This window comes from Oryctolagus cuniculus, chromosome 18 (genome assembly GCF_051225735.1).
Source record: "Oryctolagus cuniculus isolate XC-2025 breed Fujian yellow rabbit chromosome 18, ASM5122573v1, whole genome shotgun sequence".
Classification (NCBI taxonomy): domain Eukaryota; kingdom Metazoa; phylum Chordata; class Mammalia; order Lagomorpha; family Leporidae; genus Oryctolagus; species Oryctolagus cuniculus.
This window is the reverse complement of record NC_142884.1, coordinates 3088837-3116509: the sequence shown is the minus strand read 5'-3', so window position 1 is coordinate 3116509 and position 27673 is coordinate 3088837. Positions and strand designations below refer to the sequence as shown.

General features: G+C 51.4%; 1 protein-coding gene across 7 annotated transcripts in view; it reads right to left on the bottom strand.

Moving 5' to 3' along the window:
• The window catches only part of NLRP11 (NLR family pyrin domain containing 11), a 37809-nt gene extending 10155 nt beyond the window's left edge, over positions 1-27654 (bottom strand). For 2 of the 7 annotated variants that reach the window (XM_089320013.1, XM_089320016.1), the window contains exons 1-6: positions 27514-27654; positions 13450-13883; positions 7935-9501; positions 6778-6939; positions 4041-4208; positions 3455-3625 (exon numbers count right to left, since the gene is read on the bottom strand). In XM_089320013.1, coding sequence (XP_089176139.1) covers positions 3455-3625; positions 4041-4208; positions 6778-6939; positions 7935-9501; positions 13450-13810 — 2429 coding nt within the window. In that variant the 5' untranslated portion in view covers positions 13811-13883; positions 27514-27654. Of the gene's footprint in view, positions 1-267; positions 443-3454; positions 3626-4040; positions 4209-6777; positions 6940-7934; positions 9502-13449; positions 13884-23685; positions 23832-27353; positions 27469-27513 lie in introns of those variants that run through there. The other 5 variants (XM_089320018.1, XM_070063472.2, XM_089320015.1 and 2 more) reach the window with 5 other exon arrangements.
• Between the last annotated feature and the right edge of the window lie 19 nt (positions 27655-27673).

Below are 27673 nucleotides of genomic sequence, written 5' to 3'. Positions count from 1 at the left end.
TTCGTGGTTTTAATCTATCGCCAATGTTTGAAAGCTTCACTCGTTCCCAATCTTTATCTCTAGCTGTTTTCTTTAAAAAACCTGGAAGTCACCACCCTGGGTGTTTGTTCCTATGTGGGGATCAGATAAGCCCGAGCAGGGATTGGTGAAGTGTAGCCAGCGGGCAGATCCAGCTCCCATGGGTTAGAAATGGTCTTCATCTTTTGAATGACTGGGAAATAGACAAAACTGTGGCACATGGAACTGATATGAAATTCAGATTTTAATACACACAGCCCTCCGTATCGTCAGCTTGTACATCCACAGAGTCAACCAACCACGGATCAAAAACACTAGGGAGACTTGAGTGTGTACTGAAGGCACACAGACTTCTTTCTTGTCCTATTCTCATAACAACACAGCGTGGCTACTTCACAGCCTTGGCATTGTGCACAGCAGTAACCTAAAGGGAATTTAAAGCACAGTGTGGGGTAGGATGTGTGTAGGTTATGGATCAGGGACCTGAGCACTGGAGATTTTGGTATGCGTCTGGGGTCCTGGCGCCCAACCCTCAGGTATAACTGTACTCATGAAGCAGTACTGACATGGCTTTTCTGGCTTTCTTTTGTTCTATGCATAGGCAAGAAATGATCATATCTATGACAAGATCTGGATTTCTGTGCCTCTAGGATTTTAAGCTTAGCAATATCATTTTATAAAACTATTTAACAAACTGTGACCCTATAGCTAAGATTACATCAACAACATGTAATATTTATTAATATCTTAATATGTATTTGCCATCTATATCTTCAATTTATTTCATTAGGATATTTTCCTAGAGTACCTGGGTGGTTTTACATCATTTTTAAAACGGTATTTCAAACATCAGGCAATGCTAGATTGAGTCCCGCACCATCCCTATCAACAATCTGTCCATGGTCGGTCTCATTTGCTTCAAAATGTGGCTGAGAAGTGGGTAAGATTCAGAGAGCAAACACTGGACACCCCAGTTCCTCACTGTGAATAGTTCCACAGTTACCTCTAAATGGTAAGGTCTTTTAATATGTTACATTTATCATACTGAAAATAACGTTTATTACAAGTTTGACTATTTAAACTTTGTTGAGTGTCAAACTTGTGTTAGAAGTCAAATATCAGCTTTTACCGACTTCTGCTGGATTCTAGACAACGTTTTTACGTATTGTTATGCCTACTAATTAGAGTTCTCAGCTTGGAGCACGAGGTCACCACACAACCCCCTTACCACTGTGGAGAGGGAGTTCAGTGTGGTGCCAACGCGATTCCACACGTAGACCCTGGGCTACAGCAGCGACGTGATGAGAGAGGGGAACCTGCGTCGTTACCTGGACAGGAGCACAGAGGCCAGGTGTGGTGTGGGACGTGCTGTATCCGGGGGCACAGGAGGGAAGCCGAGGAACGGGGCTGTGCATTACGGGAGCTCTGCATATGCTGACTTGGCCATCGGAACACCAGAGACATGGGTTGTATTCTGTTTGTGTAGCAACTTGTGTTCAATTTTTAGAAATTGCATGTAAAGTCAAAAAATCAGAAAAACTAAAGAGCCCCTCTGTTGTTTTTCAAAGTTTTTCCAAAGCCAATGCTATCAGCTGACCAGGATGCTAATATTTTCCATCAATAAGATTTGGTCAAAATCTAATGTGAATTTTTAGACATTTTCCTTAGATTACTACAATTTATTTCACTGCTTTCGGATCTGGAAATTCCTTGCCTACTTAAAAATTAAGAGAAAAAAATGTTTCTTGCTTGACTACATCTGCAATATTTGAAATATAGATGTGAATTATGAAGGCGTGCATGCCAGCAACTTCACGGGGTGAGGGCAAGTGTTCTAAAGTCAGACTGTGGTGATCGTTAACTGTGTGCTAAAAATCCACTGAATATGCACTTAAATAGGTGAGTTTTCTGGGACATGATGTATATCTCAAAGCTGTGGGGTGGGGGCCGGTGCTGTGGCACAGGTGGTTAATGCCCTGGCCTGAAGAGCCAGCATCACATATGGGCACCGGTTCTAGTCCCAGCTGTTCCACTTCTGATTCAGCTCTCTGCTATGGCCTGGGAAAGCAGTAGAAGTTGGCCCAAGTCCTAGGGCCCCTGCACCCATGTGGGATACCTGGAAAGAGGCTCCTGGGTCCTGGCTTTGCATTGGCGCAGCTCCGGCTGTTGTGGCCAATTGGGGAGTGAACCAATGGATGGAAGACCTCCCTTTCTCTGTCTCTCTCTTGCTCTGCCTCTCCTCTCTCTGTTGAACTCTGACTTTCAAATAAATAAATCTTAAAAAAAAAAAAAAATGGTGTGGGATGTGAAGATGAGATGAAGGTGGCCCTGTTTGGAGTCAGTGCCGAGCCAGTGACCTGGTGCCCTTTTTCCATGTTTCCTTCTTTCGTAGTATGAATTTAGTCAAGTTGGCAATCACTTTCTATGGAATCCCTGTGGGGGGTCAGAGATATCCTCCAACCAGCTGGGATTTTGGAAACAACTATAAAGCAGTATTATGCAATCCTACCAGGGTTCATGATGTTATCCTGTGATCAAACACATACATGTTTCCATAGAAACATATATGAATAGAGAACATAAGGAATACCGTTTCAGTTTAGACTCTCATGTTTGGGAACTCCATGTAGTCTGAAAAAAATTAAGCCCTACTGCATTCTTAAACCATTGGTAATGTAGAACTGAATTTAATTGAAGCTGAATTTAGGTGGTGTGTCCTTTAACCCACCTAGTTACTTATTCCATTTTGTCTTTCTGACCACCCTTGCACCTTTCATCTGTGCGTCTATGCCTTACTTCTGTCCCATTTTTTCTGCTTTTGCTCTATTTTCTGTGCCCTGACCACCTGAAACACCTACTTTTCTAGAAACTTCCCCAGAGCAGAGAAAGAGATTGTCTTCCATGACAGAAACAAGTGACAGGGGCAGGCACAGGAGGATCCCATCACCGGCCACCTTGAAAGAAAAGCTAGGAAAACAAACCTCAACTTCAAGGCAGTCTAGCACCAGGCCCCGTTCCTCGGCTTCCCTCCTGTGCCCCCAGATACAGCACGTCCCGCACCACACCTGGCCTCTGTGCTCCTGTCCAGGTAACGACGCAGGTTCCCCTCTCTCATCACGTCGCTGCTGTAGCCCAGGGTCTACGTGTGGAATCGCGTTGGCACCACACTGAACTCCCTCTCCACAGTGGTAAGGGGGTTGTGTGGTGACCTCGTGCTCCAGGCGGTGAAAGCAAGTTGAGAAAACTTCATGCCAGCCTGCTGCCGTATTTTCATCGGCAACGCTGACCACGAACCCAGCCCTGTCCAAGCCCAGACACTCAACGGTTCTTCAGCTAACAGGCTTCCATGTGCTTTCCCCTCTGGTACTTGTCTGTACCCACACTTTCAAACCCGAGTCCCAGTTCCTAAGTGGTGGGCTTGCCCAAGCCAACTTACACCAGCGACTCCAGAATACAATTTGGGTGGAGCAAGGCGTCGCACAGTATCTTCACCCCATCGTTCTTCAGTGGGTTGTTGGACAAGGTCAGCTTCTTCAGCTTCTTGCTGTCGACAAGGAGCGAGGCGACGTCTCTACACGCACTAGCTTTCAGGTCACATTTCATCAAGCTGCAAGAACAATTCGAGTGGAGTAAATGGGGCTATTTTCTACACCATTTCTCTGTCAAGTGCAATCAGTCCCCACCAAGTGCTAGGATACCTACGCTTACACTGGGAAGTCAGTAGAGTCCTCTGCTTCTAATCTCATCCTACGCTAGTTCATACTTGGGTAAGGTTGCAGACCCCAGCAGGGCTGTGAGTGACAGTCAGAGGAACTAGCCCATTAAAAAAATAGGAGTCAAGCCAATTACAGAAAAGATCGTCTATGTAGAAGCTGAAATCGACCAAGATGATAGGAGTCATGGTGGCAGGAGAGAACCGTCAAGGAGTGAATGGTACCAAGCAGGTGGTGGTAGAACCATCTCAAGGGCATCTGCGGCACTGCCCGGCCGTGCCCCTGGCACACAAGCTGAACGCTGCTCACCACAAGTGCTGTAGGTTGCAGGCTGGGCTATCCAGGATCTCATGCAGAAGCGAAAACATCTTTGGGGACATGTCCATGCGGTTCAGGCTCAGGGAAGTCAGGCTCTTGATCTGGGCGATAGCCCTGAACAAGTCATCAAATTCAGAGCCCACTGCAAGATTTGACAACCTGTGGAAGAGAGAGAGGAGGAGACTTCCAGTGAAGAGAGGATCACACAGACAAGTATCTTCTTGGCGAGTTTTCTCATAGCCTGCTGCACTGTAGAACAGATTCCGGATTCCATCATGAGCCTATTAAAATGCAACTCATATTATGGTATGTCTGCTCCAAACCCCACCCCTCATTCCAGAAAAATCCATTGTTGATACTGTTGATGACACCTGAAATCTTGCCAAGCACACCTACGAGCTACGTCCCTGAGACCACCCCCCACACAGTGGTCTACACATGGGGGGCTCTGAACTCCTCTGAGCACACCAAGCCTTCTTCCGTGGACCACTCTCCCAGGGGCGCTCTGTGACCAACCATTCACCTAATCCATCTCTTCCTTTATGGCCAATCTCGCCTCTCTGGAGCTTAGCACATGAACCCCCACCACCACCACCAAAGTATACTCGTAAGAAACTTTCATTGATATTCTCCCTCTCTCCCCATAACCTGTTATCTGTCTTAAAGCGCATGAATTTAAGTATCATGTGTGTCCCTTTTCAATCTCACTGGATGGGAAGCAGGGGCATCTATTTTCCCGTTCATTGAGAGAACCCAGGTACCTAGGCTGGACCTGCAGTCCAGCAGGCCTCCTGCCCAAAGGAAAATAAAGCTGGCCTTTGGGCTGCCAGGCTCCGAGACCATCACACCCCCTTATGTTTGGCCGTACTGAATCACTCAGTACCATTTCCTGCAGAGCCGCTAACAAACTCAGGCCAGTGCTGTGTTCTCAGCAACGCTTGACAAGTTTTCACCCTATTCTGATGGACTTCTGGGGAAGTGGTTGACTCCCACCCTGACATACTTTTGCTTTTTTAAAAAAAACTTTTTCTGGCCGGCACTGCGGCTCACTAGGCTAATCCTCCGCCTTGCGGCGCCGGCACACCAGGTTCTAGTCCTGGTCGGGGTGCCGGATTCTGTCCCGGTTGCCCCTCTTCCAGGCCAGCTCTCTGCTGTGGCCAGGGAGTGCAGTGGAGGATGGCCCAAGTGCTTGGGCCCTGCACCCCATGGGAGACCAGGAGAAGCACCTGGCTCCTGCCATTGGATCAGCACGGTGCGCCGGCCTAGGCGGCCATTGGAGGGTGAACCAACGGCAAAGGAAGACCTTTCTCTCTGTCTCTCACTGTCCACTCTGCCTGTCAAAAACAACAACAACAACAACAACAAAAAATTTTTTTTTCTTTCTTTCTTTTTTTTTGTTTTAATTATTTGAAAGGCCAAGTTACAGAGAGATCTTCCATTTCCTAGTTCACTCCCAGATGGCCATAATGGCTTAGAGCTGGGCCAGGCTGAAGCCAGGAGCCACTTCCAGGGGTCCCACATGGGTGGCAGGGCCCAAGGCCGTCTCCTGCTGCCTTCTCAGGATCATTAGCAAGGAGCTGGATTGGAAGTAGAGCAATCTGGTCTCAAAATGGTGCCCATTTTGCAGGCAGAGGCATTGTTCCCAATGCCCCTACAATGATGGTCTGTTTGCTTTCTTCTTTAGGACAACTCCAGTTTTTCACTATTTCCAACTGCAACCAAGAATAAAGACTTCTTTCTCAGCCCCTCTTTGCATTCTGCAAGGTTAAGTGGTGACAAGATGAGCAGGTCAATGAAATGCGAACCAAAGTGATCCAAGCAAGCCCTCCAGCAGGGCTCCAGCCAGGAAGCTGCCCTTCCCTCCCTCCTGCTGCTTCCTGCCTCCAGGGCAGGCCCAATGCCTGGGGCTTCACAATCTCATGGCCAAGGGCATCTTGATCCTAGGAGGTGCACTGCAGATGGCTGAGAGAGGTGTATGGGGCCCTAGACCAAGACAGACCGGGCTTGCAGGGTTGTCTACCGCAGGCTTCCCACAAGGCCTTTGTGTGGGTTGGAAAATCAAGCGCTGTGCAATAGAGCTGCTCTTGGGGAAGAGAAGGCTGTTCTGTTACAAGTGCTTGAATACAATCCAAAGTGATGCAGCATGGGGCCAGTGCTGTGGCGTAGCGAGTTAACGCCCTGGCCCGAAGCGCCAGCATCCCATATGGGCGCCGGTTCTAGTCCTGGCTGCTCCTCTTCCAATCCAGCTCTCTGCTATGGCCTGGGAAAGCAGTAGAAGATGGCCCAAGTCCTGGGGCCCCTGCACCCACCTGGGAGACCTGGAAGAAGCTCCCGGCTCCTGGCTTCAGACTGGCTCAGCTCTGGCTGTTGTAGCCATCTGGGGAGTGAACCAGCAGATGGAAGACCTCTCTCTCTGTCTCTACCTCTCTCTGTAACTCTTTCAAATAAATAAATCTTAAAAAAAAAAAAAAACGAAGTGATACAGCATCTTCTGTTCACCCGGACAACTTGTGACGCAGCATCTCCTTCTTCTAATTTCTGAAATGTGGCCAGGAATTTCCGGAATTCCCCACCCCACTGCAGCCCCACTGCGTGTGCTCTGTTCACCTGCTTCAGTTTGTTTTTCCAGTACTGCTTTTATCACTTGGAATCATCCTGGACCAGAAAATGAAAAGGAGGTTCCTGTTATTCCTCGGGGAAATTGGAGGTTGGGATTGGAGGCACCTACTTGAGTGTCTGGAGCCGACAGCTGGCATGTGTCAGCGATTTACACAGAATCCTTTCCGAGGTGCTGTGAAGGTCACTGTTACAGAGCTCCAGCTCCCGGAGGTTCTCGTTGGTGTGGAGCAGTGAGCAGATATCTCTCCAGTAGGCGAGGTTCCTCACCTGACTACACAGAACACAAATGTCACCGCACAGTAGAATCCATTCAATCCAGCCCACACGTTAACGTCTCTTTTCAGAGTAGTTGTTCACTGATTCAGCCCGAGTACCAGGTGGGAAGAAATAAAATATGGCCAAGTATGAACGGTAACATCCAGACCCGTGAAGAAAGTAATTCTGAGGTCAGACAAGATACAACCGATCGAGTACAGTGCCTTTGGACGTGAAAATGCCAACTACTAAGAAGTACAGTTGGCCGGAGCCGCAGCTCAGTAGGCTAATCCTCTGCCTTGCGGCGCTGGCACACCAGGTTCTAGACCCGGTCGGGGCGCCGGATTCTGTCCCGGTTGCCCCTCTTCCAGGCCAGCTCTCTGCTGTGGCCCGGGAGTGCAGTGGAGGATGGCCCCAAGTGCTTGGGCCCTGCACCCGCATGGGAGACCAGGAGAAGCACCTGGCTCCTGCCTTCGGATCAGCGTGATGCACTGGCCGCAGCGGCCATTGGAGGGTGAACCAACGGCAAAGGAAGACCTTTCTCTCTCTCTCTCTCACTATCCACTCTGCCTGTCAAAAAAAAAAAAAAAAAAAAGAAGTACAGTCGACAGGAACTGCTCTTGTGTCCTGTCACGATTCTGTGAGGATTATCTCAGTTGAGCCATACGACGTAAAGAAGAAACGAGATTAAAATACTGATTCTCACCATGAGGCAAGTTAGCCTCACAGAGACGCTTGGCGAGGCCAGGGGTGCTGTTAGACAGCCTCCCTCAGCCAATTCAGCCCCTGACCACGAAGCATTCTGTGGCCCCAAGTATCAGTCATGCCGAGGTTTAACCCAGAAACCCGGTGTAAACTGCAGCACAGAGATTTTCAAACCGGTGCTTTGATGTGAGACACCAGAGAGGACTCCAAGTTCTGCAGTCTCTCCAGTACAGTGTCGTCATGGTCAACGGCACCGGGGGGTCTTAGGAATACAGAAAAGGAAGTTGTGCTTTTCACAAGACTCACCGAGAAGTCAGCTTCACGTTGGGATCCTTGTGTTTAAAGACAAACAGCACGCCCAGCTTCAGTCTTTGCAAAGTCTGGCTGTGCTTCAGGCAATACGACGAAACCATCAGGTCTCTGCTTGTTCGAATATTCACAGTAGCCTGCAAGAAAAAGCCCATTATCTGTTTCACAAACTCTTCCTCCTGATTCTCAAAGAGGCAGTAGAACACGGGCATGTGGTATTCCATCGCTCTGGGATTGTTACTCAAACACTCCATCTGTTGCCGAAAGTACTGTCTGAGCGGCTCCACCAGTAGTTGACAGCCAAAGGACGTCTCGAGAATTTTCCTCCTCTTTTCATTGAGAAGTCCAAAGATGGATACAGTTACTGGACTGAAATCAGGGTATGTTTCCCTTTTCTCTTTAAGCTTTCTGCTGGCCGAGGGGATTTGGCAGCTGTTCAGTATCATCATATACGCAATGGCCGCGCAGAACTCTTGGACCTTCAAGTGTATGAACGTGTGCCGGTCTTGAATATTGCTGCACCGCACGAGAATCTTGCGGGCCTGCAACAGGGAGACATCATCCTCGGTCAAACCAACACTCCTGAGGTCCTCGTCACTAAAATTCTGGGTGTCGTGGAGCAGCCCTTCCACGGCCAGCGTGCAAAGACGTTCCAGGAGAACCAGTCGATGCTGACCGCCTGTCGCTCCAGCCTCAGGTGTCAGTGTATTGGCAAGAAAGTGGGTGAAGACGTCAGTGTGTGTTTGGTAGGAGAGTTTTATGTCATCACCCTTGCCTAGGTGCCGGCTCAGAGCAGTGCAAGTGACCCAGCATAACGCGGGGACCTGACACAAGCTGATGAGCATCTCATTGTCATGAACAAGTCTGCAAGCTGTCATCACCTTCTGCTCGTTGCGAAAGAATAAGGTGAAATACAGCTTCCTCCTTTCATCCGAGAACTGTAGGGTGAGGCAGTAATCCGAGTGCTTCATCAGTGTCCTCATGGCGGTTTCGCCGCCGAACCTGGAGGAGATGAGGAACCAGGAACCCGGAGCCATTTTCCTCTGCAGCAGACTGGCCAACAGAACCGACATTGGCACCTGCTGTCTGCTGTCGCTGCATAAGGCAAGCTCGTCCACGTTTAAGCTGCAGTTGATGTTGTCCAAGTCCTCAAGGATGAAGAGGAGATGCTTGGAGTAAGCCAGGATGTCTGCCACCGGAGCGTAGCCACCAGGCCAGTCCTTGGAGATGAGCTCGACCAAGCTGCAACAGGGGATCTGGTTGATTTCGTGAGAAGTGAGGTAAACAACGTAGGAGATTGTGTCCTTCCAAATCTCCTCCTTGATCCACCCTAGCACCGCCATCCTTATCACCATGGTTTTCCCGATCGCTCCTTCTCCGAACAGGAACACGTTAAGGTTCTTAGCTGAGTAGTCACTGTTAGTCGTATACGAATTCTGCAGTACGTGTAAAGTGTTGATGGCAATTTCACCGTAGAAGTAGTTGTGCACCTCTGCAAAAGGGCACTGTTCCCACTGGTATAGGACTTTTCTTCCTACGACAACTTTGTCTATCTCTTCGTGACCTAAACCAGCGAGCACAGGAGAAATGCAGAACATGGGTAAAAACTCAAAATGGAAAAACAGTTTCACCCAGTATTTCTACTTACTACTGTTCAGCATAAACATAGAAACTAGGATATTGTCGCATGCTGCTTAAAAAGAAAGAGGTTAAGTTGACCCAACTCTTCCATCTGTTTTATCATTTCTTCTTTATCCTTCAAGAGATGCCCTCGAGGCCAGTGCTGCGGTGCAGTGAGTACAGCTTCCATCTGCAGTGCCGGCATCCCATGTGGGCGCTGGTTCGAGTCCCAGCTGTTCCACTTCTGATCCAGCTCTCTGCTATGGCCTGGGAAAGCAGTAGAAGATGGCCCAAGTGCTTGGGCCCCTGCACCCGTGTGGGAGACCTGGAGGGCTCCTGGCTTCGGATTGGTGCGGCACCAGCCCTTGCAGCCATCTGGGAAGTGAACCAGTGGATGGAAGATCTCTCTCTCTCTCTCTCTCTCTCTCTCTCTCTCTCTGCTTCTGCCTCTTTAACTCTGCCTTTCAAATAAATAAATAGATTTTTTAAAATGTAACCTCTAAAACTAGAACATGAAGAAACAGGTAGGGGGAAGAAAGAAAAGAGGAGGAAGATGAAGAAAAAGAGAGAGAGGGAGGGAGAACATCTTTATATTCTTAGAATTACATCTATGAACTATACAGAGTCCTAATTCTGTGTGTTAATATTACATTAACATAGAAATAAGATACCAATTTTTATTTTTTTAAAGTTTTTTTTAAAAAATTTATTTATTTGACAGGTAGAGTTACAGACAGAGAGAAAGAGAAAGGTCTTCCTTCCGTTGGTTCAGCCCCCAAATGGCCATTATGGCTGGCGCTGTGCTGATCCGAAGCCAGAAGCCAGGTGCTCCCTCCTGGTCTCCCATGTGGTTGTAGGAGCCCAAGCACCTGGGCTATCCTCCACTGCCTTCCTGGGCCACAGCAGAGAGCTGGACTGGAAGAAGAGCAACCGGGACTAGAACCCGGTGCCCATATGGGATGCCAGCACCACAGGTGGAGGATTAGCCAGGTGAGCCACGGTGCTGGGCCCAAGGTACCAATTTTAAGAAGTGTCACCTGCGTCAGGGGTCGTCACCATGATACTGCGGTGCGTCTGGGACCTCACTGGCCAGCGCAGATCACCCTAGGCCTTCTGCAGGGCTGGCCCGTGGGCCCTCCGTGTGGGACGCGTCTGTCTCTCACTAGCCAGTGACACAATCGTCTCCCCTAACCGTCTGCATCCAACAGGCAGATTCGCTAATGGGGTTTTTTTATCTGAAGCTTTTTATGTATTATAACCCCCTGTGCCCACTAAAGTTGATCTGATACACTGAGTGACTAAAGTTTATTGAAAAATTACACATGAAACCTGCTAAGTCATTACCTCCTGGGAGGGAACCCAGCATGGGGACAGTTTCAGATTTTTTTTTTAAGATTTATTGATTTGAGAGGCAAGATTACAGAGAGATACAGGGAGAGACACAGAGAGAAAGGTCTTCCATCCTCTGGTTCACTCCCCAGATGGCCGCAACTGGCAGGGTTGGGCCAGGCCAAGCCAAAGCCAGGAGCCAGGAGCCTCGTGCTGGTCTCCCAAGTGGGTGGAGGGGCCCAGGCACTTGGGCCGTCTTCTGCTGGTTTCCCAGGCCACAGCAGGGAGCTGGACCACAAGTGGGGGAGCTGGGTCCTGAACTGGCGCCCATATGGGATGCCGGCACTGGAGAAGGCAGCCCAACCTGCCAATCATAGCACCAGCCCCGGTTTCAAATTTTTTAAACTTACTTTAAAATATCTTGGCCGGCGCCACGGCTCACTAGGCTAATCCTCCGCCTTGCGGCACCAGCACACCGGGTTCTAGTCCTGGTCGGGGCACCAGATTCTGTCCCGGTTGCCCCTCTTCCAGGCCAGCTCTCTGTTGTGGCCCGGGAGTGCAGTGGAGGATGGCCCAAGTGCTTGGGCCCTGCACCCCATGGGAGACCAGGAGAAGCACCTGGCTCCTGCCATCGGATCAGCGCAGTGTGCCGGCCGCAGCGCACCGGCCGCGGTGGCCATTGCAGGGTGAACCAACGGCAAAAGGAAGACCTTTCTCTTTGTCTCTCTCTCTCACTGTCCACTCTGCCTGTCAAAAAAAAAAAAAAAATCTTAACATTTAGTGATAAGAGCAGGGTTGTTTCTATTTTTCTGTATTCATTTGTACTCTTTCAATATCCAGTTATACATCAAATTTATCTTGTCTGACTATAAACGTGTCCTATGAGAAAAGACGTGAAAAGATAAAGGTCAAAGCATTTTCAGTTTTCAAATAAGGGGCCAAGTGAGATTCAGGCCACGGCTCCCGGCTGTTCTCCGTCTGCCACACCCCTGGCCACACCCCTCATTCTGTGCCATTACCCCACCAGGACAGCCCGAGAGGGGGTGCTGCTTCCGCCACAATTCATCACCTTTTTGAAAAATAGTTGTCAGCAAGTCAATGTCCCAAGAGGCCCAGAACGGTCCCCACCTCCAGGGTTTCTCGTCACATCAGAGAACCTGGCTGCACTTAGAGCCGACGGCCATCACGCAGTGTGTGCAACCGCCTAACGCGACTTCTCTTGGGCTACGGCTGAGGACTGCCTGGAGTCTTCTTGTCACTCAGGCCAGTCTGGAGGACAAGAGCTGGTACAGGCTGAGCTTCTGTAAGCCGAAAGCTGAGCTGCGATACACTCAGCAGAAAATGCCACACCTGACCTCGTGGGACTGGAGCTGATCAAACCCAGGTGCGCCAGAAACGTCCCCTAAAACTGCCTTCGGGGTAGCTAAGGCGTACGTGAAGCGTCAGTGACTTGTGTTTCCGCTTGGGTCCCCTCCCACAAACATGTCGCGATGCCGATGCCAATTTTCCTAAATCCAGACGCTGAGACACTCTGGTCCCAGCCGTTCAGCTAAGGGAGCCTCAGCCTGCTGTGACCCTGAAGACATGTTTAACCTTGAGGCAGCTGTGAGTGGACCTTGGTGCTGCCTGCCTGGATGGTCCCCGTGGGAATCTGAGTCTTCCCAGGTGGAGGAGGGAGAAACAACAAGAGAAAACCCTGGGGTGCACAGTCAGCTACACCTCACAGTCTTAGAGCTCTGCCCCCTGGGGACCTTAGGGATTTCTCCCAGCAGCTTGGCTTCTCTGCCTTTTTTTTTTTTTTTTTTTGACAGGCAGAGTGGACAGTGAGAGAGAGAGACAAAGAGAAAGGTCTTCCTTTTGCCGTTGGTTCACCCTCCAATGGCCGCCGCGGCTGGCGCGCTGCAGCCGGCGCACCGCACTGATCCGATGGCAGGAGCCAGGTGCTTCTCCTGGTCTCCCATGGGGTGCAGGGCCCAAGCACTTGGGCCATCCTCCACTGTACTCCCGGGCCACAACAGAGAGCTGGCCTGGAAGGGGGGCAACCGGGACAGAATCTGGTGCCCCAACCGGGACTAGAACCTGGTGTGCCGGCGCCGCAAGGCAGAGGATTAGCCTAGTGAGCCGCGGCGCCGGCCACTCTGCTTCTTTCTATTGGGCATGCCAGGGACTGAAGGGGCCTCTGGACCGACCTGTTCCACAGAGGCCCTGGGATGCGAACCCTCATGGTCTTTGCAGGTCGTTCAAAACACCGTGTGGACCCTGCTGTGCCGGGGCAATGCGCCACGCTGGGACCCCTCTGGCCGGCACTTTCCTGGGGTCTCAGCCTCTGGCTGCTTTCTCTAAGGCAGTTAGTTGACAACAGGGGCAGAGCGGGCAAGTCACCAGCCGGCCACAGCCCACCCCAATCCAAACCCTCTCTCCTGACCTCCAGCTCTGAGTTGTGGATAGTCGCCATCGCATGCCACTCATGTCTCTACAACCGCCTGTCAACCATGAAAGAGGAAAAGGAAGGAGCTTCCTGAAACCCCCCTGCCGCCCCCACCCTGCTCGGGGCCTCACTCACGCCTCCGCCTCCTCCTGATCCTCTCGCAGAGGTCTATGCGGTTGATCTTGTCAAACGCGTTGCCGGCCATCATCCAGGTGTACTGGGCCTCGTAAGTGGCTGTCAGGATGTCGACCAGCTCCTCCCGCCCGGCCCTCCTGAGCGGAAGCAGCGGCAGCTGCGTGAGGCCCAGCGCCAGGGGGTCATGTTCCAGACAGTCCTTAAAGCTCTGGAACTCCTTGTCACTGAGAGTCTGGAGAAACCACAGCAGGTCCAAGTCGGTGAGATCCAGCATCGCCATCTGCTTCTCCAGGGTGTTGGTTTCAGAGAGGCCGGCTCCGGAGGAGCCAGGCGGGCAGGGTCTGGAAGACGGAGACGCCATCAGAGACTCACACCGCGTGGCGGCGTGGCGGCGCTGGTTCACTCGAAGCTGACTAGTGGAGAACTCCGGCGGTCTGGTTAAAACAAACAAAACAAACCACCTCTTTGGATGACCCAGTAAAGGAGGTCTGAACTTTCTCTGGGAAAATGGGTTTTTCCACTGAATTTGGTCAACTTCTAAGCTGAGATAAACGTAGAATATATGTTCTATTAAAAGGCAATGCCCGGGGCCGGCGCTGTGGCACAGCGGGTTAATGCCCTGGCCTGAAGCACCGGCATCCCATATGAGCACCGGTTCTAGTCCCAGCTGCTCCTCTTCCAATTAGCTCCCTGCTAACATGCCTGGGAAAGCAGTAGAAGATGGCCCAAGTCCTTGGGCCCCTGCACCTGCATGGGGTACCCAGAAGAGGCTCCTGGCTCCTGGCTTCAGATTGGCACAGCTCCGGCTGTTGCAGCCAACTGGGGAGTGAACCAGCAGATGGAAGACCCCACCCCCCCTCTGCCTCTCCTTCTCTCTTTGTGTAACTGACTTTCCAATAAAAGAAAAAAAAGCAATGCACACACTGTAGAAAGCAACTCTTGAGCAGTGAGCAGCGTTTGGGTTTGTGAGAACTGAGTGAACCGGTGGGAACGGGTCTTTGGCGGCCGACAGTCAGCCTCGTGCAGGCTGGAGGGCTGTGCTCCTCACCTCACCAGAGTCGGCCCTGTGCTGGGGTGACCTGCACGACACCTGGCTGCAGCCTTCTCAATGACTGCCCACCTGGGGTGCGCGTCCTCGCACCTGGGCATCTGCAAGCCCTCCCGCAAGGAGGTGCTGTTGGTCAGACGCGTTCCAGGCAGTCTTGCCAGCCTCTGGAAACCCGAGCGTCAGGAGGTGCTCTGTGCCGTCCCGGTGGCTCAGCCAGTCAGAGATGGCTCCTACTTTACGGCTTCGCCTCGGTCTGAGACCTGTTAGCTCCCTAATGGCTCACGAAATCCACTGGCCCCACGCTTATTTCTGTATGTGCAACCGCTTTACGTAAAGCCCAGATAAACAGACTGCTTTGGTCCTTTAGGTCCTGTCTGGGTTTCATACCCACTGAACTTCATTCAACATCTGCCAGCAGCAGATACAACCCAGGCCATCGAAGCCTCCAGACACGGCTGTGCCTCCTTGCGGTGCTGCAGGGCAGGGCCACCTCTCCAGTCCTCTCCTGCCGAGCTCTCTAGCCTTCCTCTGCCTCTCAGCAGGCAGCCCTGCTCTGGAGCCTCCAGCCAGCCTCCTGCTCTGAGCGATGTCCCCCACGTGCACGCCTGTCAAAACGACACCCGACACGTCAGGTGTGGTCACCTTATTCCTTAAGAGGCACCCACATGGCTTGGGCCCCCCGCACCTGTGAGTTTCAGTGCCCATCTGACTGTTACCATTTCATGTTGTCATGGTGAGGACAGGCATCGCAGAAAGGTGTCTAAACAAGGACTCATGCCAGGGGTGGTGTAGTAGGTAAAGATGCCACCTGAAGTACCGGCATTCCATATGGGCGCTGGTTCAAGTCCCTGCTGCTCCACTTCCCATCCAGCTCTCTGTTATGGCCTGGGAAAGCAGTAGAAGATGGCCCCAGTCCTTGGGCCCCTGAACCTAGAAGAACTGGCTTTGGATGGGCACAACTCTGGCCATTGGAGCCATCTGGGGAGTGGACCAGCAGACGGAAGACCCCCCCACCCCCGGCCTCTCCTTCTGTGTATAACTCTGACTTTCAAATAAAATTTAGAAAAAAGAACTACCGTATGTGTGATCCAGATGGCAAAGGGCTCACAAGCACCCAACAAGGGGCAAAACACAGGCACGCGGCCCTGTCTCCATGGTGCCCACGTACTACAGTCAGGGTAGGTGGGCTCCAAGGCCCAAGCCCTCTCATCCCTAGGCCTAAGCAGCCTTGTTTTCTCCCTCCCTGACTTAAATATGCAGCGGCGCTGGCAGAAAAATAAGGAGGTCGAGGCCCAGAGAGCAGTACAGTGCTGGATCAGGGGCGGCCGAGGGAACTCTGGCGGCCTGGAAACGCAGGGTTAGGGGTATGGGACAAGACAAAGCGAAGCCCGGCGCTGTGGGAGACAGGTGAATCACTGAGGAAACTGCACAGAGCAGAACGTGGCGTGGTGTGCTCCCTTCACAGCCACGTGCTGTGGGGTGGCACGCTCCCTTTGTGGCCACGTGCCGTGGGGTGGTGCGCTCCCTTCATGGCCATGTGCCGTGGGGTGGCACGCTCCCTTTGTGGCCACGTGCCATGGGGTGGTGCGCTCCCTTCATGGCCATGTGCCGTGGGGTGGCACGCACCCTTCATGGCCACGTGCCGTGGGGTGGCACGCACCCTTCATGGCCGTGTGCCGTGGGGTGGCACGCTCCCTTCATGGCCATGTGCTGTGGGGTGGCGCGCACCCTTCATGGCCACGTGCTGTGGGGTGGTGTGCTCCCTTCGTGGCCACGTGCTGAGGGGTGGCACGTTCCCTTTGTGGCCACGTGCTGTGGGGTGGCGCACACCCTTCATGGCCACGTGCTGTGGGGTGGCACACTCCTTTCATGGCCACATGCAGTAGGGCCGGAACGGGACAGCTGACGAGCGTGGCCTCTGTGTTCCACACTCAGCACGGTTGGGTAGAAGGCACAGTGTCCAGGGTTCTAGAGCCTAGCAGGACAGCTACGATTGACAACGGTGAACTGTGTGTTTGCAAACAGCTGTGGAGAGGATTCTGCTTCCAACTCAAAGAAATGATCAACTTTGAGGGGGGAATATGCTAATTAGCCTGCTGTGCTCATGGCACATAGCACACACGTGTCAAATGCCACACCGAACCCCGTAAATATAATGGGGTTTCCTTGTAGAACAGGGCTTGTTGAGCCGGCGCCGTGGCTCAATAGGCTAATCCTCCACCTTGCGGCGCCGGCACACCAGGTTCTAGTCCCGGTCGGGGCGCCGGATTCTGTCCCGGTTGCCCCTCTTCCAGGCCAGCTCTCTGCTGTGGCCAGGGAGTGCAGTGGAGGATGGCCCAGGTGCTTGGGCCCTGCACCCCATGGGAGACCAGGAGAAGCACCTGGATCCTGGCTCCTGCCATCGGATCAGCGCGGTGCGCCGGCTGCAGCGGCGGCCATTGGAGGGTGAACCAACGGCAAAAGGAAGACCTTTCTCTCTCTGACTCTCTCTCTCACTGTCCACTCTGCCTGTCAAAAATTAAAAAAAAAAAGAGAGAGAACAGGGCTTGTAGTGAGGAAACTATGCATGAATGTCAATAATTTTTGCATCTGAACTTATTTAAGATTTATTTGTTAACTTATTTTAAATGCGGAGTTAGAGAGTTAGAGAGTTAGAGAGAGAGAGAGAGAGAGAGAAGTCTTACATCCACAGGTTCACTCCCCAAATGGCTGTAATGCTGGAGTTGGGTCAGTCTGAAGCCAAGAGCTCCTTCTGGGTCTCCCATGTGGGTACAGGAGTCCAAGCACCAGGGCCATCCTCTGCTGCTTTCCCAGGTGCATTAGCAGGGAGCTGGATCAGAAGTGCAGCAGCCGGGACTGGAACTGGTGCCCATATGGGATGTCAGCATGCGAGTAGTGGGGTAACCCACTAGGCCACAACGCCGACCCTGAACTTATTCTTAAACTCCCTGTTCCATGAAGTGCCCTTGTAATACTGTTACTGTGTATCAGTTGAGCCCTCTTAACTATAGATTTTAAAAGTGAAATTCTTACTGGCTCAGTTTTGGGTCTGAGAAGAACAAAAAAAAGTGGTATCGGTTTGGAGTTTCTGAACTTGAGCCACATTTATCATCTGCATGTACTTGTATCCTGGACCCAAATGCACACACACGTGTCGAAAAACAGCCTATTTTCATCATCTTTCTTCCCAGTATCAGCTAAAAAATTAATTTTTACATGAATAAACTAGACCACCAAGCCACAAAACACTGGTTATGGGTGAGTAATTGGTGTCCCAGAAAGAGATTTATGACACACTAGTGAGGTAAAGAGCAACGAACGGAAGCAGCATCTCCCCAGATCCACACGGGCGTCATTTCAGCCCAAGTCAGCGCTGTCGGGGCACACAAGAGAGTGAACACAGGGAACTGGCAGGCGCCACCCTGAAGAAGCGTGCGTGCGAGCCTGGCCCCTGGAGGGCATCTGGGAACTCGGGGTGTGGCAGGGCCCTACCTCACCCAGGGCTGGGAGGGGCGGCTCTTGGGGCCCGGACAGGTTGTGTCCTGCCGACTCCTGCTTACCTTCTAGGAGTCTGGAGTCTGACATAGGCCGTCAGGGCTAGGGAACCTTTTCTCTACCAAGGGCCATTTAAATATTTACACCATCATTTGCGGGCTACACAAAATTATCAACTTAAGACTTAGTCTGGGCTGGCGCCGCGGCTTACTAGGCTAATTCTCCACCTTGTGGCGCCGGCACACCGGGTTCTAGTCCCATTCGGGGCGCTGGATTCTGTCCCGGTTGCCCCTCTTCCAGGCCAGCTCTCTGCTGTGGCCAGGGAGTGCAGTGGAGGATGGCCCAGGTGCTTGGGCCCTGCACCCCATGGGAGACCAGGAAAAGCACCTGGCTCCTGGCTCCTGCCATCGGATCAGCACGGTGCGCCGGCCGCGGCGGCCATTGGAGGGTGAACCAACGGCAAAGGAAGACCTTTCTCTCTGTCTCTCTCTCTCACTGTCCACTCTGCCTATCAAAAAAAAAAAAAAAAAAAAAGACTTAGTCTGGGGGCTGTCGCTGTGGTGCAGCAGGTTAAGCCTCCGCCTGTGATGCCCGCATCCCGTACAGGCGCCAGTTCCAGTCCTGGCTGCTCCCTCTCTGATCCAGCTCTCTGCTAATGCACCTGGGAAAGCACAGAAGATGACCCAAGCTTGGGCCCCTGCACCCACGAGAGAGACCTGGCAGAGGCTCCTGGCTTCGACTTGGCCCAGCCCAGGTCGTTGTGGCCATTTGAGGAATGAACCAGCAGAGGGGGAGCATATCTCGCTCTGTCTCTCCTTCCCTGCTGTGGATTCATTGAATTTCCAGTCCTGCCTGAGGTTGCCTGGGCAGGGCCAGACCAGATGATTTCTCAGGCTTTGTGTGGCCCATGGGCTGGACGCTCCTCCCGGCCCGGGACAGATGGAACAGCGCTCCATAAGGTGACCACACGAGCGTGTTACGGGCTTCTGCAGGGGCAGTATTGTATGGTTCAGGTGAGCCCTGTGTGACCCCACGGGGAGAGGGCTCTTGGGAGCCTGATCCTTTTGACCTTTGTTTCTTCCCTTTGGGCAATGTTGCTTTGTGTCTTTTTATTTATTTTTTTGACAGGCAGAGTTAGACAGTGAGAGAGAGTGAGAGAGTGAGAGAGTGAGAGAATGAGAGAGTGAGAGAGAGAGAGAGAGAAAGGTCTTCCTTCTGTTGGTTCACCCTCCAAGTGGCCGCTGCGGCCGGCGCACTGCGCTGATCCGAAGCCAGGAGCCAGGTGCTTCCTCCTGATCTCCCATGGGGTGCAGGGCCCAAGCACTTGGGCCATCCTCCACTGCACTCCCTGGCCACAGCAGAGAGCTGGCCTGGAAGAGGAGCAAGCGGGACAGAACCAGCACCCCGACCGGGACTAGAACCCAGGGTGCCGACGCCGCAGGAAGAGGATTAGCCTAGTGAGCCACAGTGCCGGCTGCTTTGTGTCCTTTTACAATGCACGAGCATCATGCATTAATTTAAAACTCAAAAATAATGAGAACTGGGGCTGGCACTGTGGCATAGCAGGTAGCGGTGCCACCTGTGACATTGAAATCCAATATGGGCACCGGTTCATGTCCCAGCTGCTCCACTTCTGATCCAGCTCCTTGCTAATGGGCCTGGGAAAGCAGTGGAGGATGGCCCACATATGTGGGCCCCTGGCACCCATGTGGGAGACCTAGATGCAGCTCCTGGTTTCAACTTGGTTCATCCCGGACCATTGCAGCCATCTGGGGAACAAACCAGTAGATGGACTCTTTCAAATAAATAAATTTATTAAAAAACGAAGACACCAAATCAAATACTCAAGATGAGCAGAAGCCACGAGTGTGTCCCGTGCATCCTCCCAGCAATCACCAGACCAGAAACTGCTTTGTGACCCCTGGGAGGCAGGCAACCATGAAATATCTTGTGACCTGAATTACGTTTCCCACAGATGAAGAGAATTCAAAAATTACATGAGAAATGGAATTAAGATAATTTTAGGGGCTATTGCTATGGCGCAGTGGGTTAACACCCTGGCCTGAGGCGCCCGGGTCCTATATGGGTGCCAGTTCGAGACCCGGCTGCTCTGCTTCCGATCCAGCTCTCTGCTGTGGCCTGGGAAAGCAGTAGAAGATGGCCCAAGTCCTTGGGGCCCTGCACCCATGTGGGAGACCTGGAAGAAGCTCCAGGCTCCTGACTTCAGATCAGCGCAGCTCTGGCCGGTGTGGCCAACTGGGGAGTGAACCAGTGGATGGAAGATCTCTCTCTCTTTCTCTTCCTCTCCTCTCTCTGTGTGGCTCTGACTTTCAAATAAGTAAATAAATAAATCTTTTTTAAAAAAAAAGATAATTTTAGGGGCCAGGGTTGTGGTGTAGTGGGTAAAGCTGCCACCTGCAGTGCCAGCATCCCATATGGGTGTTTGTTCTAGTCCCGGCTGCTCCTCTTCTGATCCAGCTCTCTGCTGTGGCCTGGGAAAGCAATGGAAGATGGCCCAAGTCCTTGGGCCCCTGCACCTGTGTGGGAGACCTGGAGGAAGCTCCTGGCTTCAGATTGACACAGCTCCAGCCATTGTGGCCATTTAAGGAATGAACCAGTGGATGGAAGACCTCTCTCTCTGCCTCTCTGTAATTCTACCTTTCAAATAAATAAAACTTAAAAAAAAAAAAAAAAAGAAAGAAAGAAACCACAGATGAAGAAAATGAAGATGAAGTGAGAAGCAGGTTTTTTTTTTTTTTTTTTTTTTTTTTACAGGCAGAGTGGACAGTGAGAGAGAGAGAGAGAGAAAGGTCTTCCTTTTTCTGTTCGTTCACCCCTCAATGGCCGCTATGGCTGGCGCACCATGCTGATCCAAAGCCAGGAGCCAGGTGCTTCTCCTGGTCTCCCATGGGGTGCAGGGCCCAAGCACTTGGGCCATCCTCCACTGCACTCCCTGGCCACAGCAGAGAGCTGGCCTGGAAGAGGGGCAACCGGGACAGAATCCGGCGCCCCGACCGGACTAGAACCTGGTGTGCCGGTGCCACAGGTGGAGGATTAGCCTAGTGAGCCGTGGCGCTGGCCAAGAAGTAGGTTTTTAAAAATTTGTCTTACCCAGGGCTCGAGCTCTGGCGTGGTAAGCTAAGCTTCCACCTGTGGTACTGGCCTCCCTGTGGGCACTGATGCACATCCCGGCTGCTCCACTTCCAATCCAGCTCTCTGCTATGGCCTAGCAAAGCAGCAGAAGATGGCCCAAGCCCTTGGGCCCCGGAATGCGTGTGGGAGAACTGGAAGAAGCTCCTGGCTCCTGGCTCCTGGCTTTGGATCAGCACAGCTCTGGCCGTTGCTGCTACTTGGGGAGTGAACCAGTGGATGGAAGACCTTGCTCTCTGTCTCTCTGCCTCCTTGTCTGTAACTCTTCCTCTTAAATAAAATCTAAAAGACAAGAACTCTTGAGAGTTCTGTTTATAATCATTGAAGAAATGCCAACAACCCATTAGATACAGAATTTACAAACAGGAAGTTGTGGGTGGCTAAGACATCCATGCTCAGAACTGTGGTGGAATGAGAAGGTGAGAAGGTCATGCCAAGACGGCCGCTGACAACAGAAACTGCCTGGCAACAGGCTGTGATTGGGTGGCTTCAGAAACCACATGACAACAGAAACTGCCTGGCAACAGGCCGTGATTGGATGGCTTCAGAAACCACATGACAACAGAACCTGACTGACAACAGGCTGTGATTGGATGGCTTTGGAAACTGCCTGGCAACAGGCTGTGATTGGTTGGGGCATAGACCGGCCCTTGACCAGATTGGCTAGTCTTGGCTATATAAGATGTTGTTCCAACTGTAATAAACGAGTCTGTGGGCTGCTCGCCTCAAGCCTGCTTTCACCCGACTCCCGGGGTCTGTGTGGTGACTCTGCACCTCTGGCCCCCACCACGCTCCTCCTCCCAGAAATGAATCCACAGCAACATCTGGTGCGCCAATGTGACCAAGAGAAAGACAGCGTGTGATACTCGGCGAGGGCCCCCCTGGATTTCGGCAAGTAGGCCCCTCGGTTTTGTGTGCTGTTCGGTTCTGTGAGGGTGAGCACAGAACCCCCTCCTATGCCCCTTTCCGAATCCACAGCAACACAGAACTTTTTTTTTTTTTTGGACAGGCAGAGTTAGTGAGAGAGAGAGAGAGAGAGAGAGAGAGAGAGAGAGAGAGAGAGAAAGGTCTTCCTTTTTCCATTGGTTCACCCCCCAAGTGGCTGCTACGGCCAGTGCACTGCGGCCGGTGTGCCTCACTGATCCGATGGCAGGAGCCAGGTGCTTCTCCTGGTCTCCCATGGGGTGCAGGGCCCAAGCACTTGGGCCATCCTCCACTGCCTTCCTGGGCCACAGCAGAGAGCTGGCCTGGAAGAGGGGCAACTGGGACAGAATCCGGTGCCCCAATCAGGACTAGAACCCCGGGGTGCCGGCATCGCAGGTGGAAGATTAGCCTAGTGAGCCGCGGCGCCGGCCCCAGAACAGTCATCTTACACACAGCTCAGTCAGAGGTCAATTGAAGCAATCAGTTTAAAAAGCGAATGCTGGTATAAGGCAGCTTCGCGCTTGGCAAAGCTAACGCAAGGCCTTTGTGAGCTTAGGCACTCTGGGCTCACGTTTCATGCTGAAGTAACCCATGAAGCAGAATCACTAGGCATTGCACTTCTGTACTATGTCCTCTTCTTTGGACTACATTCTTTTTTAAAAAATTTATTTATATGAAAGAGTTACAGAGAGGCAGAGGTGGGGTTGGGGGGTCTTCCACCTGCTGGTTCACTCTCCAGTTGGTTGCATGGCCGGAGCTGTGCCAGTCCAAAGCCAGGAGCCAGGAGCCTCTTCCAGGTCTCCCATGTGGGTGCAGGGGCCCCAAGGATTTGGGCATCTTCTACTGCTTTCCCAGACCATAGCAGAGAGCTGGATGGGAAGTGGAGCAGCCGGGACTTGAACTGGCGCCCACATGGGATGCCGGCAATGCAAGTGGTGGCTTTGCCTGCTACACCACAGCACCGGCCTCTGTACTACATTCTCTAAATCATCCCATACATGTAGAAATCAGTAACAGATGAAGACTGACGACAAGGGCACGGTTGACTATCCCTGGTATCTCAATAGCATATGTTTTTAATCCACTGAAAAAGTCACCAAGGAACCTAAGAGGTGCCCAGCCCACAGTGTGGAGGGAATGGAGGCTGGGAGCTGCCTGCCGCCCAGCCGGCACCTCTGCCGCCACAGAGAAATGTGTTCCTCAGGTGCGTGGCAGTGAACGAGGCCTCATGAGGCCTCCAGCGCGCCCGCCATCCTCTTGCCAGCACCCATTTTATTCCAGCTCCATCCCTGCAACTCAGGTTAGGAGCTCCGACCCCGGTGTTATAGGCGGAAGCCGAGGCTCACGGGCTGAATGAGCACCGCGTCGGGATAACCAATGCTGGAAGCTCCAAGCGCCACAAACCAGACCCTTTGAAGGATCGATTGCTACACAACCACACTGCTGGGGGCGCTCTCAAACACCCCAGAGCCCAGAAATACACACCCCAATTATCCTGATTTCATCACTACACATGGACTCCAAGTTAGAGTCACATACCCATAAGGAGGTACAAATAGTATATGTCAATTAAAAATAAATAAAAAATCCAAGGAGGTGAACTGGCAAAAGTAACTCACCAAACCTGACACCAGGACTCCCCGGCGGGGTCCCAAAGCGACCAAGCCAGGAAGTAGAACAGAAAGCGCTTGACCCACTCAGGGATTGCCTAATGCGTCTCCTCTGTTTATCGGCTCATGGAGGCTCTCGATGGGCACAAAACACCGCTGCACCTGGGCGTCGCTGCCCTGTCTACACCCGCTGGGTTTCACAGGCTCTGCTGATTGGAAGATGGCCCAGACCCACCTGGATCCAAACGACTGATTCGGGCCATACCAGCGGGGAAGAACTCTGCCGATAACCTCCACCCCGACTACCACCTATGCCACACGCATAGTGAGGAGTGCACTTGACGAAGGAGCCCTGCAGGCCTCACGGATGCGATAAACACTGTGGAATGACTGCTTTAACCGGTGGCAGAATGTGCAGAAGCACTTCCTGGCTCGGCCCTGCCCGGCCGCAGACTGGAGCCCCTGGGAATCTCTGAGGCTTGCTGGTGACCCGTCCCCATCTGGAGGCACTCTCGGTAGGGCTGGGACTGACAAATTCAACTCCCCCTACTAAACAGATTCAAGGAGAAAAAGAAAGGGAAACACAGAGGAGTCAACATCTTTTCATGCTCTTGGGCGAAGCTTTGTAAGTTAGGAAACAAATTTCCTTAACACTATAAAGGGCTCCGAAAGGGCAACCAAAAGCCTCACAAGGAGCGGAAAAGTCATACAAGGGTGGCTTTTAAAGCAAGGTGCAGGACAAACGTGCCTTCTGCCGCCTCTCATTGCAACATAGTGCTAGAAGTACAGGCATTTCAGCGGGACAAGAAAGCGATTTGAAAGAAAGGCAAAATGACCGCAGAGATAATTTGAATATCTACGTAAACTTCCTCCCCCCAAGTCTATAGAAAAACTGGGCTTTGACAAGTATATTATATAAAAATCTGATTAATTTCTATGAAACTATCCATGGGGGACCTGTTCCAAAACCCCTGGTCAATGACTGAAGCTGTAGACAGCACTAAACCCATAGGTACTGGGCTTGCCCTTAGCTTACACATCGATGATAAAGTTTATTTACAAATAAGCAGAGAAAGAGATTAACAAGAGCAACCAATAATAACGTAGAACACGTCATACTATATTGTAATAAAGTTTATCTAGAACTTGGGAATTGTTTGTTCTGGGAATTTTCCATTTAATACGTTTAGACTGCAGAAAATGAGCTTCAGATACAGAAGACTACCATAGTTAGATTTTGAAATTTAAAAGGACTCCATGTTTAGTGATAAGAAAAATGTAAAATCCCTTGGAATGATTCTAACAGATTACAAGTCTGTTGAATAAAATATAAAACTTTAATAGCCATATAAAAGATGTTTAAAATGAAAATGGGGGCCGGCACTGTGGCACAGCAGGTTAAAGCCCTGGCCTGAAGTGCTGGCATCCTGTATGGGCACTGGTTCGAGACCCGGCTGCTTCACTTCCCATCCAGCTCTCTGCTATGACCTGCGAAAGCAGTGGAAGATGGCCCACGTCCTTGGGCTCCTGCACCTGTGTGGCAGACCTGGAAGAAGCTCCTGGCTCCTGGCTCCAGATCAGATTGTTCATTGTGGCCAATTGGGGAGTGAACCAGCAGATGTAAGATCTCTCTCTCTCTCTCTCTTTCTTTTTCTCTCTCCCTCTCCTCTCTCTGTATAACTCTTTCAAATAAAAATAAATAAATGCTAAAAAAACTTTAAAAATTAAAAAATAAAATGAAGAATGACACCAAATTCCTATAAAGGAATGCTCATTATTGTAAGTCTATCAATACTCCCCCAAATCTCTGTATACTGCCAAACACCAATAAAATATCAATAGGAATCTTCATGTCAAGATACAAGGCACGTGGCAAACAGGGCAGCTAGGAAAAGCCAAGAGATGTGTGAAGCACAACAGGTGTGTTGGGGGAGGGGTGGAGCTGTTGCTTGAATTGGACCTAATTTACAAAGACTTTATTAAAATGCTATGCTACGGAAGACCTGTTTTTATACGTGGATATACAAACAAATCAATGGAATAAGGCAGAGAGCCCTATCCAAAGGCAGACAAGTATGAAAAATTGATTTATACCAGATTGCAGGACACGGCACCAGGTGAACTCTTCATTCAATGAAGCTAGTGCTATTTTTATTCAAATTGAAAAATATTGGATCCCTTCTCTCTATCCTAGAGAATAACAATTCCAGTGCGTTAATATTTCAAGGCAAAAAGTAAAACTCTGCCGTGTTTTGAAAGTTAGTGTAGGATACCCCTATGACTTGGAGTAGGGACTGATTTTTAAAACAAGACTTAATTTATAAAACAGAAGGTAAATCTTCATTTCTTTTTTTTTTTTTTTAAGACAGGCAGAGTTAGACAGTGAGAGAGAGAGAGAAAGGTCTTCCTTTTTCCGTTGGTTCACCCCCCAAGTGGCCGCTATGGCTGGTGTGTTGCGGCCGGTGCACTGTGCCGATCCGAAGCCAGGAGCCAGGTGCTTCTCCTGGTCTCCCATGGGGTGCAGGGCCCAAGCACTTGGGCCATCCTCCACCGCACTCCCGGGCCACAGCAGAGAGCTGGACTGGAAGAGGAACAACCAGGACAGAACCAGCACCCCGACCAGGACTAGAACCCGGGGTGCTGGCGCCACAGGCGGAGGATTAGCCTAGTGAGCCACGGTGCTGGCCAGCAAATTTCATTTCATTAAAAATAAATACTGTCCAGCAAACAACCCTTATAAAAAAAAAGATATAAGCCACCAATGGGGAGAAGATATATGGATTACACATAACTGCCAACCTGTTATACCAGAATACAGAGAGCAGCTCTACACACCAATTCAGACAGAAAACACCACTAGAGACCTCACAATGAAAAGGCGTTTCCTAAAAGAGGCAACAAGTGGCCGTGAACGTGTCAAAAACGCTCACCTGTGTTAATAATCAGGTAAAGGTGAGTGAAATCGACAACAAACTACTTTTTCCAATCAACGTGTGGCCACTATTGTAAAATTTTGACAATAGCAAGAGTGGGCTGTGATGGGGATATCCATGAAAACCTGGTGCTCGTGTGAGTTGGTCAAACTATTATGGGTAGGCAGTCAGTGGGAGACCTGTGCCTGTGTGACCAGCAGTTCCGGAGGGCTGTGGACCAGGGACTACGTACACGAGTGTTCAAAACAGCATCGTTCACGTTAGGGGACACCGAGGAACAAGCCAGCTGTCTCTCACCGAGAACGGACACACTTAAGTATGTAAGGCCGTGACTAGAGATTGACTGCAATACGAAATCTCAGAGGTGTGAGGATAAGCCAGAGAATCAAGACACGGGATTATACGCTATCATTCAAAACCAGCAGAAACTAAGCCTGCCTCCTGGGGGAACCTGTGTCAGTGCAAATGTAAAGTGGTCCAGGGCAGACCTTTCACTTCAGTGGAAACTACCGAGGATGGAAGGGACGTGCAGCTGGCAGCCAGTGTCTGTGACGGCCCCAACAGAGCCTTGTTCTCCATCGGGGCCGTGGACGGGTGCTGGTGCAGCTAAGACAGTGGCCGCTCCTCAAATTTCCTGTCATGCTCTCCACACTCCTTATACACACTGTGTGTTCACAACCACCCTACTGAGAAAGCAGAATCTCGCACGGAGGAAACCATGCGGGGGTTCTAGAAGCACAGTACCTGGAACCTGACCATCTCCGATGAACATCACAGATTAGTGTGATGGCGCTAAGGATGCTGGGACACAGGGGAACGTGTGCTCACCACCCAAGTGTTGACCTCACCCCTGAAAACCACAATGCCCCTCTCCATACTCCCAACAACGGTAGCCAGCACTCACCGGATACGGCGGCCGCAGAGAGATGATCAGGACGCAGAAGTATTCCTCAGGAGTCTGGGTTGTGGGAAGGAATCACACGCTATAGAGCACGGGCAGTCATCCCCGCTCCCAAGGCAGCCTTCCTGGAGGGGGTGGCAGAACCTCCGTGCAGTCAGAAGCC